The sequence below is a fragment of the Syngnathus typhle genome, linkage group LG18 (assembly GCF_033458585.1).
Source record: "Syngnathus typhle isolate RoL2023-S1 ecotype Sweden linkage group LG18, RoL_Styp_1.0, whole genome shotgun sequence".
Classification (NCBI taxonomy): domain Eukaryota; kingdom Metazoa; phylum Chordata; class Actinopteri; order Syngnathiformes; family Syngnathidae; genus Syngnathus; species Syngnathus typhle.
The window spans coordinates 5722245-5741501 of NC_083755.1; the positions used below are offsets into that span (position 1 = coordinate 5722245).

General features: G+C 46.9%; 1 protein-coding gene across 7 annotated transcripts in view; it reads right to left on the bottom strand.

Annotated features, from left to right (window-relative positions):
- raraa (retinoic acid receptor, alpha a) overlaps positions 1-19257 on the bottom strand; it is a 72062-nt gene that overhangs the window by 26680 nt on the left and 26125 nt on the right. For all 7 annotated transcript variants that reach the window (XM_061265019.1, XM_061265015.1, XM_061265020.1 and 4 more), the window contains 2 exons: positions 13538-13775; positions 13221-13392 (listed from right to left, as the gene is read on the bottom strand). In XM_061265019.1, coding sequence (XP_061121003.1) covers positions 13221-13374 — 154 coding nt within the window. In that variant the 5' untranslated portion in view covers positions 13375-13392; positions 13538-13775. The remainder of the gene's footprint in view (positions 1-13220; positions 13393-13537; positions 13776-19257) is intronic.

Below are 19257 nucleotides of genomic sequence, written 5' to 3' on the forward strand. Positions count from 1 at the left end.
ATCAGTGACTTGCAAAAAGACGGAACTGATGCAACCGACACATATGCATGCGTCGAAAACGGAGAAAGGCTGGAATGGATGAAGCCTGGAATTCAATCTGACCTTCCCTGACTCATAAAACACTCAGTTGACGTGCACAGTGGAAGCTTTCTCTGATGTATTCCGAGTTTCCATTCTCTCAGTCTTGACAACGTTCCTTGCAAAGTTTCTTGAAGGTATCCAGTTAGTTGAAGAAACGATAGAAGCGGAAGAAGCGAAATTTGCTTGAAGATTCTTTTTTTTTTTGGATGACCCCCCCCCCACCCCCAAAATGCAGAGCTGGTTCAAATGTTAATGAAATGTGAAAGGCCCTCTGCTTAGCCAGCAAGTTGGGATGTGGGGACAACAAAGGCCATTGGGTGGGGGGTGAGCGACAGAGCGCCACGACTGCGAGCATGACAAATGCCCCTGCCATCGCCGCCGCTGTGGCCTCTGTTGCCCTGCATCATCCAGCAGGGCGGTTAGGGGGGGTCCGCCTCATTCGTACCCGGGGAGGCCAGCAGGAGCAGAATTAATGGAATGGATGACTCTGCCGCTTTAAAAAGAGAAGGTGATGACGGTGAGGGAGGAGGAGGAGGAGTGATCAGCATTTCAAAAGGGAGGACCGCTGAGAATGGAGATGGAGCAGCTCAACTCTTCTGTTTGTGTGTGTATTGTTGTTTTTGGTTGCATATGAAAGGAGACCTAGTGTGTGTGAAGGTCATCCGGGAGTCCCGCACGGACACCGCTCTGACAATGGAAGTTGTGGCAAGAGCGCTTCATACAGGAACTAATTCAAAGACGAAAAAAGGAAGTGGAAAGCGGCCATCGACGTGCGGCGTGTTGTGTCAAAACGTGAATCCGCTTCTGTCAACACCAGATGATTGATGTGCCGTTGCTCAACAATCTTGCGCATACCTTCGCCCAGTGCCAAGGGCAACATTTTATCTGCCCAATCAGTCTTCTCTGACATTATTGCGTCTCCATTTCAAAATCTGAAGCTCCACTCCAGCTATAAATTACAACGCACGTCCGCCAAGGCTGAAGTGGGACGACAACATAAGATGTTTGAATTCCATTTGTGGCCAAACTTCCCAGAAAGTGAAAAGAAGCACAGAGGGGCTCCGGGGCTGACAGAAATGAAGCTGTGCAGTCACTATGGCGACCCGAACCATCTGTGTTGCGAACCCATCGAGAGGGGGAGCGCCTCAATAGTAAGTAAATAGGCTAATGCGAAAAGTGAATGGCTCTGAAGGGCAGATCATTAGCGGGCCGCGTCTCCGCCATTCTCTCGGCGTGACCACGACGGGCGGGGGGCCCGGTCGCCAGAAAGAGCCCTGATAATATTTAACCAACGCAGATCTATCATCAATCTGGACCCCCTCCTAGTCCTCACCCCCTCCTAAATCTGGCCTATTGTCATTCACACCCCGACTCCCTTTCACTCCTTATTCAATAATTTTGAGCCATTGTTCCACCTTACATGCCCCCTTCTGAACTACATTACTTCTCCCACTCAACTACGAAAGGAGCGAGGGCGGCGGTCCGAAAAAAAAAAAATCATACGTCACAATGTCAAGCCGAACAAAAACGTCAGCCGGCCATGGTTTTTCTCAAGACTGTATCCCAGCTTAAATCGTTATTTGCAATAAGACGTTTATTTCTCCCTTCCATCTTTTTTTTTTTCCAATGCTGTCAGGGAGCCTTGAAGACACGAGAATATTTGCGCCGAGTAAATAGAGAATGAATCATATTTTAACACACGGCGCATTGCTAAGAGCCCGACTGTCTAGACCACATGTAAGAAAAAATTGAATGCTTTCAAGTCTGTGTTTATCTGCTATGCAAAGTTTGGATGAGACAAAGCTTCTCGCTTTTTCCCCCTATCCTGAACCCAAAATACCCGATGGCAGAACCACATAAGTAAAACATTATCTTCATTGCAGCATTCCCGACTGCTGATAAGGTCCGATATAGGACTATTCCGCTGATAAGAAGTCATTTACGTCCTCTGAGACATAATAACGTGCCGGTGAACAAATGACAAGGGTCATGTCAACAAAACATTTGAATTGGGAGACGTAAGACTCAACCCTCACCATTCTTATCCGGAATCATGTTCTTGTTGCGAAATGGCTGGACGCAACCCAACTCAATGACGCAATACAGTATAGGCAATACACAGAAAGACGTCAACACAACTTGCTCACGAGCAAAAACAGTGTCTTGACTTCCTCTCTGGTCTCAATATAGACTCTAGTCACGCATAAAACACAAAAACACTCCAATAAGGAGCCATTGAAGTGGATTAAAATAATTAAAACACCAACATGCAAGGAAGAAACAGCCTCCCGTAATACAAAGGTCTAAACTAGAAGAGCACCAAATAAATGATGGAGGTACATATTTGCATATTAGAAGAGAAAATGTTTCTAGTACATCAAATATTGTTGATACTGGCTAGAAAGCAAAGTGTGGGGAGTCTCTGTCGCCAAAAGACACATGTCCAATCAGAGGTTCTGCTTCATCCTTGACAATCGCGTCATGTTTTTGCGCTTCAAGTGTATTTTACGTGGAGTTTCGAATCAACACGGCAACGTCCATTCATCTTTAGATCACCTCCTGGGCTCATGCAGAAATTCTCCCTTAGCGAGATTACGGATTCCAATTTGGGAATGGGTCAACATCGCATCTGGCTAATCAGTTGGAACGCAAAGGACTGCTCTCCGCGTTCCCGGGAGGCGTTGCGTTGCTGACGTATTTCCTAATCTATAACTTAACGGATGAACATCACGTTGTCGAATTTCCCGACGCTAACGATTACCATGTGACATAGCACTTCAAACCGCGTGATAAGACCAGCCTGCTACCGGTGTCCGGGTAGACCAAGCAAATTAAAACAGAGTCGTCAATACAAGAGCTCAAACAATCAATGATGTTATTGAGCCGCAAGCCGCAAAGGAATAGCCCCCCCCCCCCCGTGCCGGGCGACCTCATTTCAAACATTGTAAATCGTTTCAAAGTGAGCCTTCATGTTTGAGATTGGAGTCCGGCTTGTCATGAAGCCACGTAAGGTACTTTGTTACAATCCGCCGCTATCGCACGCGGGCACTCGCACACTTACGGACGACAAATGCCATCATCAGCACAAAGCAGGTGCCCGATTATTCCAGCAAAGGAGGCAACAATGGTGGCCGCCCGCTGTCTGCCTGTGCCAAAAAAATTCAGCCGTCTGGCAAAAAAAAGCTGAGTACGGGCCGCATCGTCCAAGGTATTTCTGTTGTGCCAAACAATGGTTGACCGCTTGTCAACATTGAAACGCTGTTCCCTCTAACACAAGTAAAATACCATTGCAGTACTGAAGGAATACAATATCACACTACCTCAACGTGGCAGGTTCTTATTTATAAAAAATGTTACAAATACTAAAAAAAATATATTCCTAAAAATTCTGTCATGTAATATGGAGACCGATAAAAATTAACGATGGCGTTACGATTATACAGCCCGCTTCCATTTCCTTCCCCCTCCGAGAGCTCCATTGGGTCCCTCGTGCCGGTGCCCGCCCTGAGGAAACCTCCAACTCTATATAATCAACTTAAGCGCTTTGCCGTATGCCGCTATGCTGAGCCGCCATGAGGTTTGCTGGTCACAGGACCGCACTGGCTCGGCTTATCTCGTGCAGCGCAGCAGTCAAGTGGTAGCGAAAGAGGAGCCGGCCCTCTCGGTGGTTACGCCGATTGAGTGGCTAACAAAAGAGCGTATGACAGCGTGTGTGTTTATGTGTGTGTTAAGAAACACTATATTTAACCATGCGTTGGTTTTTAAAAAGAAACAAAAAGCCAATTCTGGATTTTCTCTTTTAACCATGTAAGTGGATCACGGTGGCAGCACTAATACTGTTTTTTTTTAAAGTCCTGAACGACCTAAGGGTATGAAGACAACTTTCGACCGCTTATTTAAATACAGCGAACCTTCCAAATTGCACAAATCAACCTGCATTTGCATCATACGGTTATGAAATAAGATCCGTTTGCTGTTCGCTTGGTAATACAAGTGCCAAAAATAACTCGGGCAACATTTGTTCTCTGCCGTCGTATTTCATCGAAAGGAAACGCTGGTGAAGGTCTGGTTTCCGTTCTCTGTTATTGTTGCCAAGTTGCAAAATACTGCCAGCATTACAAAGCACACCCAGTTTCCTAATAATGAAAGCCACCTTTTATAGGCGGAGGGGGGGGGGGGGGGCTGCTTCTGCTGTGGTACCACGAAAGACATTTTGCATCATGGCGGGATAAATTACAGTTTGTAATAACAAGACTGCAACAGGATGTTCCTCCAAAAAATGTGCATGACGAAAAAAGGTTGCTTCACATATCATCGCCTTCGTCCTTTTCGATTCACTCGGCCCAAAACTTTATTGGCTCTGTGTCCTTTTCCGCCTCTTTTGTCGCATTCTCTGCTTCTCTGGAAGCCCAGTAAAATACCTTTATCTCTACCACCCGCTCTCACCCGCCTCGCTTTTGGGGGAAGATCAGTGCCGGCGACGAGGTTTATTTGTGTAATTTACATCCCCTTCGACAGCCTTGCGCGGCCCCCTACAAACCCTTGGCTTTTACAGCAGCCAGACCCCCTCGTAAAGCAGCGGTTCTTTGTGATGGGCGGGCGGGCCTGGCTGACGGAGCTGCGATCCAGAGAAAGCTGGTTGTAAAAAAAACAAAAAAAAAACAAGGCTATTGCTTGGCTTCCTGTCTAGCCCGGTCTGTGCGTGCATACACGTGTGTGTGGGCCGTTCGTGCCGAGCCGACCCCATACGACCGAGGCGGGTGGGTTACTTGACTAGGCACAGTAGATCCAGCGATCAGGCTTTAATCCTCCAGCCATCAGACACCATCTGTACTAGGCCACCTCGCAGCACTGGCGAAAGGTCAAACGTTAATCCAATTAACAGGTGATACGGGCTCACCTGGAGAACCGGCGTCAAGACCAGGAGGGAAAACAAATGAGAAACATGTGGACACATGCTTTTTATGGAATCCATCCTCAGCTGATTGGGAAATAGCTACATATAAAAAAGAGATCATTTCAATGTTGTGTTAATTTTGCCATCTTAATGCTAACACCGCAAATTAGCTAACAATTAGCATCCGTGTTCCATGTGATGGGGTTTTTAAGGAACAGATATTTGGCCATAAAACGCAGACAAACTAACAATGCTCACAGGCGTATATTCTTTATCATCTGCAAAAAAATCTATTACTGCAGATTCTTGAGTCACTTACAGTAGTTTAGTGGTACTGCTGGCTGGTGCTAGCATATTCTATCCAATTACGTTCTTACGATGGGTGTCGAAATTACCACGTTAACAATGAGTGGCAACCGCAAAAATAGTTTTGCGCTTCGCCCCCCCAGAATATACATCGAGATTTAAAGTGTGGTTGGATTAAAGAAAAAAAAATCATCAAAAGGAGTTGAAAGATACGATCGTGAAAGAGAGCTGCGCTAACAAGTGCGAGAGAAAGCCGAATGGAACACAGTAATGAGGGCAAAAAGACGCATGTCAATGAGAGTCAGATGAAGAATCGGGGTGACCTTGTGGAGAGGAGAGAAGGAGACAAAAGCCGCCGTGAATACAAAAACTGAAGACACAACCCCCCTCAAAATTTTAAAGGGGGGAACGGATGAGCACATTATCAAAAAGCAGTGACCCAATCGCCGTGATGCGTTAATGAGCCAGTCAAAATACACACACAAGCGGAGCATCGTATCCCTGGACTTCGGGGAGAACAATGACCTCTGGTGGCTGTACTGACTTACAGTGTCGATGAGGACTCGGGAGCCAAAAAAAAAAACCTCATTAACAGTATTTGGACACTCAGCTCAGAGCGTCTAAAAGCGGTAAACAAGTTGTGCGCCCGCTCGACAATGTCACGCGCACACGCGGCTCGGCGCAGCCCGCCTTCTTCTGCAGGCGACGGCATATCAAAAGGAAGTGCGGCTAATTAAAACAGTGCAGACAGCGCCATATGCATCCTCCTTTCATTACCCCGCGTTCAGATCGGTCTCGGCGATGTAAGGGATCGGGTAGCAAAAGTAAATGTTGCAACATTGCTGTAATGGCCGTGAGGGGGCAATGGCAAAGACATTACAAGTACACACAAACAAAGTAGTGTCAACATCTACCTCTGCTTAAGGCTTGCTAGCTTAATGCTAATGTAGACAGACAATAAACACACTCAAAGTCATCTATTCTTTATCCTCTACGTAGAACGCCTCGTATTAGTGCCGTACTGATGAGCTGAGATGCTTCAGTAAACCGTATATCAGGCTTATACTGCCCCCAGGTGGCCACAATGTTCATTAAATTCATGCACCGTGACCAAAGTGGTTTGTTTTTATTCAATTTAGTTTAGTCATTACTTTTCACACTTGAGGTTGGCAATCGCTGTTGATTCTTGACTTGCTGCAAAATGTCATTGTGGCGCACACACAAACTTAATTACAGCTAATCTGAAAAAAATGAGTGTCCCCTCACGTTAACATCACAGCGGAGCCATGCGTATCGCCGGATATATTATTTTATTCCGCCCGGCCTGCTCCGATTAATTATTCATCAGGCAGGTGAATTGGGACGCCCACAGGTAGAAAAAAGGGAGGAACACAAAGTCCCTCTGATTGAAAGCTTTAGGGAGAAAGAGAGACGAACCCAATTGAAGGCGATGAAGGGCGTGCCTGTCCTAGTTTTATCATTTTAATATAGTAATACACACACACATGCGCAGAGTGAGGCCTGCGACTGTGTGTGTGTGTGACTGAGCGAGCACGTGTGCCTAAGCAGCTTTCAGAGCGGAGACAGAAGGCAAAACAGAGCGCCCCCGCTGGCATTCTCAGTGGTGTGACACAGAAAGCTTGTTGGTCGGGGCATTAAATCTTAATGCACAGCAGTGCCAGCGAGAGGATGGAGCAAATGAGAAGATGAGTGGGAGAAAGTGGAAGGAAAGGAGTATGAGGTAAAAAAAAGTCGAGTTGAAAAACCCCCAAAAATTTGATGCGCTTTCAAGATCCAGAAATGGTTCTTGTTCTATATGCAAATGAATCCCTCTCTCGACTTTTTCCTTTCCCCGCCTTCCTCGGCTGAGTGATAAACGCCGTCTACGGGTTATAAATCCAGAGGGAGTCCCGACAGGCGTCCCAATAAAGCGCTCTATTTTCTCCCTGTTTGTCGGCGGCCTAGAGGAAGTGAGATAACATTAAGGGGGGATGAAGAGGAGGAGGAAGAGTGAAATTTCATCAGTGGGACACACACACAGGCAGGCACAGGCACACAAAGGCCGAGCGACAAACAAACGGAGGGGAGAACAAAAGAAGATGCATGTGTCGGCGGTGTCCAGTTCGCAAAATGCGAAAGCTCCTTGTCGTCAAGCCATCCGAGTTGGAATGGAGCAAGGTCATTACTCGTCATTCTGTCGTCCTCCGTGAAAGCAGATTGACCTTTTTTGTAGTCAAATAATTCAAGTTATTAACAGCATTGACAGCTAAAAATGTTCAAACTTGCCTGTACAGTGTAGGGGACAGTTTGATCTATTTTCCAAATCCTTAAAGGAAAAAAAAACATATCAAATTTCGAACAAGTCCGAAAGACTTTTTTTTGGCTGCATCACTTGTGACAATATGAACATTCCAGCAATGCATGTCAAAGTATTTGATGTTCTGGCAGCCTTTCTATAATGGCTGCAGCAAGCTTTGGCGTCCGTTGAGTCCTTCAGCCCGCTGCCAAGTACATCTTTAAAAGTTATTATAAAAGTTTGGAGAAAGCTGAAAAGTAGTATCGGAGCGAAAACGATTAGCTGGTGTGAATGTTTAGTTGTTGCCGATGGGCGCTTGCAAAGTCCTCGCTCATGTGTTTGCAGTTATGCATCCCCACGCAGAAATTTTATCTTAAGAGGTTGAGATATGAGCAAGGGTGAAAGCTCCGAGGATTCATTCCGAGTCCTCCCCTGCTCCAAAGAGGATTCCCACCTGGTAACAATTGAACCTCGGCCCGGTGGAGCAGACCCCGATGAGCGAAAAAAAAAGCGGTTTCACTTTTCAATCAAATAAATCATGACCTTACAGAAAATCATTTTTGTCTTTTAATGGGCTCCCTCGCGTTTGAAGTTCGTCGGGGGACCGCTCGGCTTTGAAGTTCCCGAGGAGGCGGAGCAAACTTCCCACTAAGCGAATGTGCGTTTGAGAGCGAGCGAGCAATCATATCGGCCTCCTCCACACGTCTCGCAAAAACGAGAAGTCCTCGGCACATGATAGTTACCCCGGCATATAATTTGCCTTCACGGAACTGGAGACAAAAACACAAGCAATAATCAGAGTAGTCCGATACCAAGCCCCGAGTCCAATAAGACAATCTAACTTTACGTCTTATCTCGAAACCATGAGTAAAAATGGCTCATTGTGGTTTTTATGGCAGATGACCAACTGGAAGCCAAAAATCTTCCGTCCATTCATAAGCGCTGTATTTTTGTTCGTTACCAAGCTACAATTTGAGAAAAGCTTCGCACAAGAAGTGCCAGAATATAGATAGTAGCAATCCTTTCATGTTTACATTTTGGCAAAATGGCCATAAGCTCATTTATGGAGCGGACAGATGCGCTAATCCACGCAAGCAACAAGACAAACTTGTGGGAATACAGTACAAAGAGTCGTCCGGGCGTGCCTTCCCGATAAAGACTTAAATATCCCTTCAAAAACGTTTCCCCTGGAGCGCTCGCACTACTTTCCGTGTGTACCTTCTGTCCAAGCGATCTGCTTTTGACATAAAGGCGATTCTTCAAAGGTCTGGAAGCGGCCCACTTTGACAGCACATCTGCCCGGGACGGAGACGCCCTCGCTTGTCGGCGTTGTGGGAGGAGCGCGGCGGCCATATACTTGTCTTTCCTGTGCACATCTAGCTAATTTACTCCCCATAGCAAGCCTGCACTTGCCGTTGGGGCAGGAGTCACGCTTCGGATAGAAGTAGTATACGGCGCCGGCTTCACAAAGACTGACACGCACTAATTTATAGACTTTGGGTAAGAGAGGGGGGGGATGTCCATTGAAGATAAAAAGATTTTGAAAAATGAAAAGCAGATGATGAGAAGGGGAGACCTTGAGGAGATAAAATAAAAGTAAAAGGAGGGCAAAGCAAGTAAGCTAAAGTGCTGACAGGAAATTGTCGTGTTTGGTGGGTAAATATTGAATCGGCGAGATGTCAACTGTTTCCTTCCAGAGTCGTCTGTGTCAACGGCAAATAGACGCTTTGGCATCAAAACATAACGTGTCAACACGTTTATTTACCGAAACGTCTGGCTCGGGTGTTGGCAACACAAAGGAAGGGTGAAAACTAGAAGAGTATTCTTTTTTTTTTCCGTCAGCACATGTCTGGAATTTGTGTGTGTGCTTATCGGTTAGATTCTATCTCGACAGCGGCTGATCGGTCAATGCCACCGACCGTGGAATTCCTTCGTCCGACATCTGTCGACAGTTTCGGCGCAAAAACAACACGAGGGTTGCCGGACTTCATCGCTGTGAATGTTGCGTCACCTTTTTTCTGTTTTGTCCAAATGCATGTAAAGGTGACGAAACACATGACATGCTGCTGAAAAACCACCGCAAAGGTTTTTATGTTCAAAAAGTGTCAACTTATTACAATTTTTGTAGGTGTTTATTGTAAGCACGTACATATAATTCTAATAAAAGGGACATTTGGGCGCCAGAAGGGAAGAAGAGGAGCGAGGGGAAAAGAAAAAAAAAAGACATCCGTGAAATGAAGAAAGGAAAAAAGATCAAGTGAAAATTAATTACAGTGAGAGAAAAAAAAGCAATGATTTCAGAGAGTTTCCTTTTATTCAAAGCTAATATTATTATTTTTTTTCTTAAAACTGCAAATATTGATGCTATTGCTAGCCGCGTGATTACGTGTGGTGGCCGGTGCCAAGATAAATCCGGTGGCCCCATAAGCTGCAAGCCCGGCCGAGCTCCTTTAGAACTTTTTGCACAACACAGCCCGCCATTGTATTAGAAGAAAAAAGCGCATTAGCTGCTGAGAAAAGGGCTTTCCCCTCTCAAACCCCCTCGGACAACAAGCTTGATAATTCAATCGCTCTCGGAGGCCGAGGATCCATGAAACCGCTCGGAATCCACTCCCCCCTCCCATCACCTAAAAACTCCTTTCCCTTCCTCCACCGTCTCCTCCATTAGGTAAGCGGCCTATATTTTGATCGATGTCGTCATTCCCGGCTTATCAAAGGACAATAGAGGAACGCCGCCTCATTGACATTTGAATGTATGCGGCGCGGGTGAATTATGACGGGCGTCGCTTAAAGGCCGCTAAGGAGATAGCCATATGTATTTGTGTGCGGACGAGAGATAAAAGAAAGGAGAAAGGGGGTCAACGTTAAGAACGGGTTGAAGGAAAGGATACACGCTGAAGGAGAGGGCGATGAGAAGAAAAAGGAGTTCTTATCGCGTTACCCTTGTCTTGACTTCCTCGCGGGGGATTTGATGAGAAGAGAGAAAAAAAATACTCTCGCTGGCACATCCGATTGAGATGATGCCAGCGTTTAGCCAAGTGAGCGCCGCGAGGCCGCTAGCGACAACCTGCTGTTTTTCAACCAATCGCGGCCCAACCACGGCTTAGCCGCTCCTCGTGTAAATGTTCACCACAGATACGATACCTAATAGACGATGCCGTCCGGCTCCGAATGAAGCCGTCCGCCGGATTACGAGAAGACAGCTCGGCTGGGATTTGCATAAGCGGCCGTGGATGTAAGAAAAAATTGAAAGAAAGACGTAGCGAGGAAAGAAAACACAGAGAAGGGGGCTTAGAGAGTGGACCACACTTGCCAAGTCACTCGGGGGTAATCCTGCGGTTAGGATCAAGTATTCCCGGCAACGATCTGGCCCCAGGTTGCCTCAAAGCAAAATGGAAAATAACAGGCTGGGAGTAAATAGGTGGCCGGGTAATGATAGCTCTGTCTAAAGTGGAAGAGTGCGGACAGATGAGGAGAATATCGGGAAGGAAAGTGTGGGCCGAGGAAATGCGTCGAGGGAGCTCGGATGACAAAAACGGGAACGGGGCGAGCGGGATGCGCTTCATTTTTCAAGCTTCCGATAACAGTTAATTAACAAGGTCAATAAGCCAGATGGGCGGCCATATTGGCACGCCGTCTTTAATAAGCTTCCGTTGTCGCTATCGGACGTATCGGCGGCCTTCCAATGGCTTTCCGATAATGACAAGCACCTCCTCCAGCTGGGTTCTTTTTCTTGGGTCAATCACATAAGACACACACACACACACATTGGACGGCTGCCAACGGGGAGCACCTCACGAGCATCATTATATCCCGAGTGTTTGTATATTTTCGCCACCCACGGAGCTCGCTTGCGTGTCCCCCCGCTCGAGTCGTGCGGACCACCGAGGCAGAGAGGAACCACCTGTCCATCCAGGAAGCAGCGCGCACTCACACACACTCCAGCCAAGATTAGCATATCCATATTTACTCACGGCTACCGCGTGCCTCGATGGGTTTCTTAATGGCTTTGCTTCCTTAAGGTCTGAAAATATTCGAAAGTAGGTTTCTCAAATCGTTTTGAAAACAGGTTCCCTTGCTCATCTAATAGCGACAGACAATGGAAGGCATTAATGATAAGAACGGGATCAATAGCCGGGCTCGGGTTATTGCCTGCAGGCTCCGTTTTCATCAGGGCGAGCGTCTGGAAAGCTTTTTAATTGAAAACGTTGCGCCCGTGGAGTGTAATGAGACATTTGATTGGCTGTGTAATAATATTTGTTGAAGTTCGATACCAGCGCGACGGCTCCCCGGTGATGATACTCGGTTAAGCGTTAAAGCTCCGGGCAATAAATGTGATATCAATACCTGCTCCAGAGTGTAACCCGAGCCCATGATGACTATCAGATAATGTAAAGACGTAAGACGGGATGCTCGAGGTGGTGAGATGCTGACAAATAGCGACAGGGGGAGACTGGCCAAAGCCTCGGCTCAATCTGTCCGACTGAAAATCCCTCTCTCGGCAACGTCGAGAAACGACTGGCTCGGAACTCGAGCGTCTTTCGTCGCTTCTCAGCGGCGGATTAGCTTGGAGATGGTTTAGCTGCGGCGTATCTGTGACGGAATATGGGGGGGGGGGGTCTATATGTCTGATGCGGGCAAAGACTGTTGACGCTTTCGTGTGTGGCAGAAGAAATGTGCGAGGAAGTGTCCCAAGCTCTCTGTGGTGTTTACTGACAGGAAATGTTTGTCCAGGCATACGAGAGGGGAAGCTTGCCGCCCCGTATCGCAAACACTGGGAAAGTGGCCCAGCACACACACACACATCTACACACAAGCGTGTAAAAAGGGGGAATCTGACGGAAGCGCCAGTCTTTGTGAGGGAGGCGCAGCGGGGAAATGGAAGCGGGAGCTCGGGCGACTATTGCCGCGTTCCAGAAAAGCGGGAAGTCGGACATTTCCGACCTCGGAGAAGGAAACATGGAATAGAATGGAATGTCACTGGCAGTTGAAACGAATGCATGCACTTTTTTGAAGAATGCCCAAAATAGCAGTTTGGATAATTTTTCAAAAGTCCCAAACTATTATCACTCGTTGCCTTTAAAATATCTTTCAATCTTGAGGCAATAATGCTGCCTAGCTGTGAGGCAAGATTTTTGTTCAAAACTTTCAATGGGTTCATAATGTGAGGAAATGACAGTCGACATGCACGTCCTCCCTTATTAGATTTGTTTTGATCATCTTAAAAGTTGGAGTTGCGAGAAGAGCAGGGCTAACTTTTGAGTCTGCGCACGACTGCAGCGACAATCTCTTTTGAAAACAAACTTTCTCACCTACTTAGACGAGAAACTTTGCGCGACAGTTCTCCCGGCTTATGATTGATTGCGAAAAAAGAAGTTGGCAACAATGATCGCGCCCGCGCGTGCGCGTGTGTGTGAGAGGTTTATCCCGGGAGCGCTTGCCAGTTTTTGTCTTCTCGGCTGTCCTGGCTGATGTTTTTATTTGTGTGTGTGTGTGTGGCTCGTAAACTAAAGGACAGCGCTTGAGGCCGTGTGAGCACGTGGGCGTGCATTCGTGTCTCTATCAGTGACGAGAGGACGCTCACGTGTGTGAGTTCGGTCGCACCCGCGTCACGGCGAGACAAAAGAAAATTGGACTTACTGGCTGGCGACGGCGTGCTGTAGCCGCTGAGAGGAAGTCCTGGCAGAGCCGGCGGCGACAAACTCCCCAACATGTGAGGGAAGAAGTAGGAGTAGGTGGGCATTGGGAAGCCGTTGAGGTGCGGGCCCGGCATGGGGTTGCCCTTCCCAGCCATGACGCGTGTCAAACCCCCCTGCAGTTTGTAACAGAGCCAAAAAGTGAGTCAGTGTCGTTCACTGGGCTGCTTTAATCCCCCCCCCAATGGGAATGCGGGATTAGTGGCGCGTAATCCAACAGTGTCCGGCGAAGGTCGGCGGAGGTTAAAATCCCGTACTTACTGAGGGAACAATGGTCGGGGTCTAAAAAGCAGCGCCAGGGTGTTTTTATCCTTGTGTGCCGCGCTGGCTCATGAGGAGGTCGGGTCCGTCGCTTCCGTTTCGACAAGGTGATGCTGATGTTGCACGCTTTCTCTACGGGGTTCCTTCCTCGCTCAGATCACATGATGCCACCATGTTCTCCCGGGACGGGCCTCCTCCTCCTCCTTCCCTCCCTCCTTCCCTTCCTCCTCCTCCGCCTCTGTCGAGAGAAATCAAACAAAAAGGGATCATTCGGGTTTTTGTTTTGTTTGGTTTTTTTTTAGACAGAGAGCTAAACCGTGCTTTTGTTTGGACGCTAATTAACGGTAATGTCTCGACTGAAACCTTACGAAAACAACCCATCTGCCTTAATTACCTAATGGCGTGTTAAAAGTGAGGAGAGCGGCGGGAGCGGGATGTTTTCTCGCAGCTTTTGCGCGCCGCTCATTAACAGTGACAGCCTGCAAAATAGTACGCGAGACGAGCGAAAAAAACACTCAAACGCCAACACAAAAGAAAAAAACTCGGCTAATTACACGAGTTGCCGAAGCCAGAGGTGAGACCCAAGGTGCCACTCTGGGACCATCAGAGATTTGTTGCTGCAGAGTTGACTTTCAAAACAAAGATACCGAGTTGTTATCGGCGGAAGAGAGCGAACGTAATTGGTATCGAGAGGTACGACACGGCGGCGTAAACAAGATTAAGAGAGTAGCGGGGCTTCAAAACAGCTTGTCACAACACAAGCGAGGTTTATTCTTTCCCGTAATGAGCCGTTTACGAGTCAGGGAAAGTGGAATTATTGGTGAGGGGCGGATATCTTTGCATGAACATTGTTGCACTGGAGCATGAATCACAAATGAACTCTTGGGAAGGGAGAGAGGTCAAGGCAGACATGTTGCCGCTTGTTTGGAGTGCGTAAACAGCGGGGAGCGTCAATCACTTGGAGACGATAAAAGGGAAGGAATTGAAATCGACGTTGCAATTTTGTGACGTCATTTTCCAGCTGCGACATATACATGGTTACAACAAGAGCATTGTGTCACCTCGAATAAGTCTCTTAATCAAACCGAGAGGTGACTTTACGAGCTTGGCCCTTTCTACTCGCCGACTTATTTTTATTGATTGTTGTGCACTCTTGTCACTTTGTCAGGGCGAGGTGGCGTGCGCTCCGGTCAGGCTAAAGGCGGAGCTTGTATTCGTCTGAAAGCTTAAACGCCATTTTTAAAAAATATATATATAACCCATGGCAGGTGGTTATTGTTGTACCGTAATTTTCGGACCATAATTTTCGCACGCTCAAACATGGCGAATAAAAAACTCTTGAACTCTTGAACTCTTGATAAGTCGTGTTTTTTTTTCATAGTTTGGGTGGGGGGGCGACTTATACTCAGGAGCGACTTATATACATTTTCACTTTTTTGGGCATTTTATGGCTGGTGCGATTTATACTCCGGTGCGACTTATAGTCCGAAAATTACGGTATTTGCTTTTAAAAGCCACTCTCTATGCTGCCATTAAATCAAAAGTGAGCCGAGTTAAGCGTACAAGTGATGCTAGCGTACTTTCAAAGCAGAAATATTAAAAGCAACGTGCTATAGGATTCAAATGAGCAATTGTGATGCAGCCTATAGTTGCTGGATTCATGCATTGAAGATTTTCAACTCTATTTTTAAAGCACTATCTTTGCCAAGCACATGTTATCTTCATTTCTGTATATGTTCCCTTAAGTGCACAACTGTACGGCGGCGGCGGCGGCGGCGAGCTCCAAGGGGATCCCAAGTGATCACTAACAGTAGGGGAAAAATAAACAAACAATCTGGGTCACTTGGTCTTTACTGTGGCGGTGGCATGTAACAGCCAGAGAAGAGGAAGGTTCAGAGGTCGCGTGGCACCAGAGAGCGTAATTGCTTGTGACAGCAAACTTTGAATTAATCATCGGCCAAGCAGCAAATGGCAGAGCGAGGTCGGGGGTGGACGGGTGGACAATACGGAGAGCGTAGCCACGGGGGACGACCGATGCAACGCATGACATACAGTATATGGCGCGGATATAAATAGACACGAGCAGAAAGCTTATACAATCCTGACTGAAACTGACATAAAAAAATAACAGCAGATGCGCTAACCTGCCTGTTGCTGGACAAAAGGCCCGCTTAGCAAGCGATGAATGAAATATGAAATATCGTCCTTCGGTTTTAAAGCGACATCTGGCGATACTCTCGTGAGACTACGTAGCGAAACCCGCCGGATGACTTTGAATTTCACTTTGAAGGCTTAAGTGTAAAACAGCCGGTGGGGGAGAACACAAAAGGCTGTTGAACTTTTTTTTTTTACATGTGCTCCATCATCCATGTATGGCAAAGGTGCCAGTAATGGAAGTCGCCCGGGCATGACGGCTTCAAATTTTCATGAGGACCGCTTTTGTAAGCTTCGATACATGTCACCGGATTCAGTAGCGAACGCGCGGATGTCCAACAAGTCTAGATTTTTTATTTTAATATTATTCAATAACCTATTTTTGTCCCTCGTGGAAATTCACTTGAAGCAGGCCCACACTTTAAGGGTGCAAGAGCAGCAAGTGGGGGGGGGGGGTCGAGTATGCGAAAGTCTGCTAAGTGCACATCCAAGCCGGTGAGAAGCGTCAGCTCTTTTGCCAAGCCCCCCCCTGTGGCTTGGATGCACTTGTCAGCGAGGCAGGCAGGGTGACATTTGTGCCTCACCTCAGAAAGGTCACACGCTAATTATCTCAAAGGACAGCGAGTGGCCGTACCTGCAAAGAATAAAAGTCCGTGCAGAAATTGACCATCTGCACCGCCCTGGATACACACATGATATCATATTGAGGTATACTCTGTCAATATTTGCAAGAGGTTATGGTTACAGAAACCTCACATGCTCATAAACACACAAGCCTGGGAGGTGTATACACACACACACACACACACACACAAAAAGTCCCACTTGTGCTCAAAGAAAGTCGGAGTTACAAAAAGGCCATAGATCAGCGAGAGCAACGGCCCGCGGCAAGCTCCTTGTGTCTCGCTCTTCTGGACATTTTTCCAGCTCTGTAAAAACATGAAGGGCTGGGCTCCATTGTTTACACAGCTGGCTCTACCGAGCCGCTTGCTTAATATGAAATATGAAGAGAGCGGAGAGGTGAGAGGGGGAGAGAGAACGACGAGGAGAGCCAGGGTAGAAAGGCGGGCCTTTTTCGGAGGGGCAATCCAAACGCCAAATGACCGTGATGAAGCGCTGACCCGATTCTGACACGATAAATGTATAAAAATTCTCTTCAATAATCGTTTGATCTGACCTACATACCAGATATGAAAATTGAATTCTATTCTACTCACGGAGAAAACAAACAAATGTTTGTTATTTGCTTGACCTTTTGTTTTTAATTGCAACATGACATTTCCGATAAAGATTTTAGATTTAGACAAAGTGTTCGTGTCAACCCGAAAAGGCAGAACATGATAAACACGTGACGTGTATCCAATATGTTGTAACCTTATTCCGACATGTCATTTTTGAAAAAGTGCTTTTTTTTTTGCGTCAAACAGGCTATGAAGTCATCAGAGGCCATTTGTAAACACTCCACAAAGTTAATAACCACAAGGTCAAGCCAGCTTTTTGCAAAACCCTCGCAACAACACCATCCACTCAAGCCAGCTCATATTAAGCTCGTGTTTCTCACGAGAGCGTTAGCAAGGCGACACCATCGCTAACCTTGTTCCAGTTAGCCGGAGAGGCCCTGCGTAAATGGAGACCACATTTCTGACCGGGACTCCAAATATACAGTACCGAGTCAAAACACTCGGTATTCATACACACCTCCGAGCCAGATATTTACACGACTTTGGAGTCTCACAGGGGGGGGAACACAACACGGATTGTTGGACACACATGCGTCAGGCGTGCTCACGCAATCAGCATACATCCGCGTCGGCACACAAGGTTGTGTCACCTTTGAGTACCTCCATCCAGGATGTCAAGCGAACAATGTTTTGAGAAGGACCTGAGCACATATTTCAACACAGAAGATCCGATGACACGAGAGTGAATGACGCACTTGAAGGCAGGGCCCCCTTCCTGTTTATGCCGCCGCTCGCCCGCTTGAGGATCAAGAAAGAAGCGGCTGTGCACTCTTGAAGGAACGACTGCAAACAACCTTTTTTTTGCATCACAGAAAAAAAAATCACTGTGATTAGTTTTTAATTATCATGCTTTTGCTACGCTTAGTAAAATGGAAATATAATCTGCAATTCCAGCAATATGAGTAACATGCCAACATAACTGGGCGCTCACATAACAAACACACTGTGACCTTTCTAGGACACACACGCAAAGGCTAGTAAACACAAACAGCAAGGATCCGATTGAGTGACCCAGAGGTCACAGATACAAATAGAAAAGCTTTGGGATTAAGAGCACGCATATAGAGCACATATATCTACTCGATATTTGTTTACATACATACGGTATAACGCTGAAATCGTGCCAGCTGGAAGCATGCGAAATAAAATTCAATCATTCGATTGCAGCAGCTGGATGGCGCCAAGTACGACCGAGGGGGCTTTAAAAGGCGGCTGCGCAGGAAAATCTGATCTTTTTTTTTTTTTTTAATCTCGCGTGAGTGTGAGCGGTGACTCTCAACAGCTCCTGCGTGACTATTTATATTGTCTGTCTACAAATGTTGCTGCATCATTTGTGTTGAGCCCTCCTAAAAGGCACAATGTAGGACTCTGAAGAGCAAGTGGGACACTCATCTGGCCACAGTTAATCCCCCTCTAATAGAAAGACATCAACAAAGACGAATCTCTCCTTGTCCTCCATCGGCTTCGCTCGCAGAGTCATAAAACTCCCATTTGAAAATGCATGGGCGCCATAAGCTGCCAAGCCTTTCTATTAACCGCGTTATAGCGTAGGTGACTATAGCTGCTGACGACAGCCGGGGAATTCGGCTTTCCATTAGGATAGGGGGAGGGAGGGGGCGAGGCGGGGGTAGATGAGATGCGAGGATGAGAAATGAGACAGAATTGAGTCATTTTTCTCTTTGGCACGGCGCTGCAATCCAACGCCTGGATGCTTGAGCGCGTGGAAAATGGCAGCGCTTATGAAATAAGCTTAGCAGCACATTTGCTAATCGTTAAAACGTGCGTATTTATCGGGGCGTATTTACGAAGTCTCGCGCACCTCTGCGGCGACGGCGAAGATGGATTGATTGGAGGGTTCCTCTGAGATCACGACACCCTCACAGCGTCCTGAGGCGCTCACCAGATGACTATTGATCGGTTAATTGATTGATTGGCATCTGGCCGACAATGAGTCAACAACATCATCGCTCTTCCGTGGACTCGGGCGCTCAGCCCCCCGCGCGACAAGAAATTTAAACAGCTACATCCTGAAGACAAACGTCTGCACGAAATTTCTTTCCCCTCAGGATGACGTTCAATAACTCTTTGATGCCAAACTTGTGGAGATAGTATCTTCCCTGAAACCGCACTAGACTTCCCCGGCAACAGATACATAAAAGGTACTATTTATTTACCCATAAATCTTTTATAATCCAAGCGCGCGGCAATTTCTCAAACCGGTGTCCTTGAACGTGACACTAAACATCAACCTGCACTTGATAAGAGCATCTGCTTAATGTCTTTGAATTAAAATGTAAATGAGATTTCAATGATTTGGGTGAGACT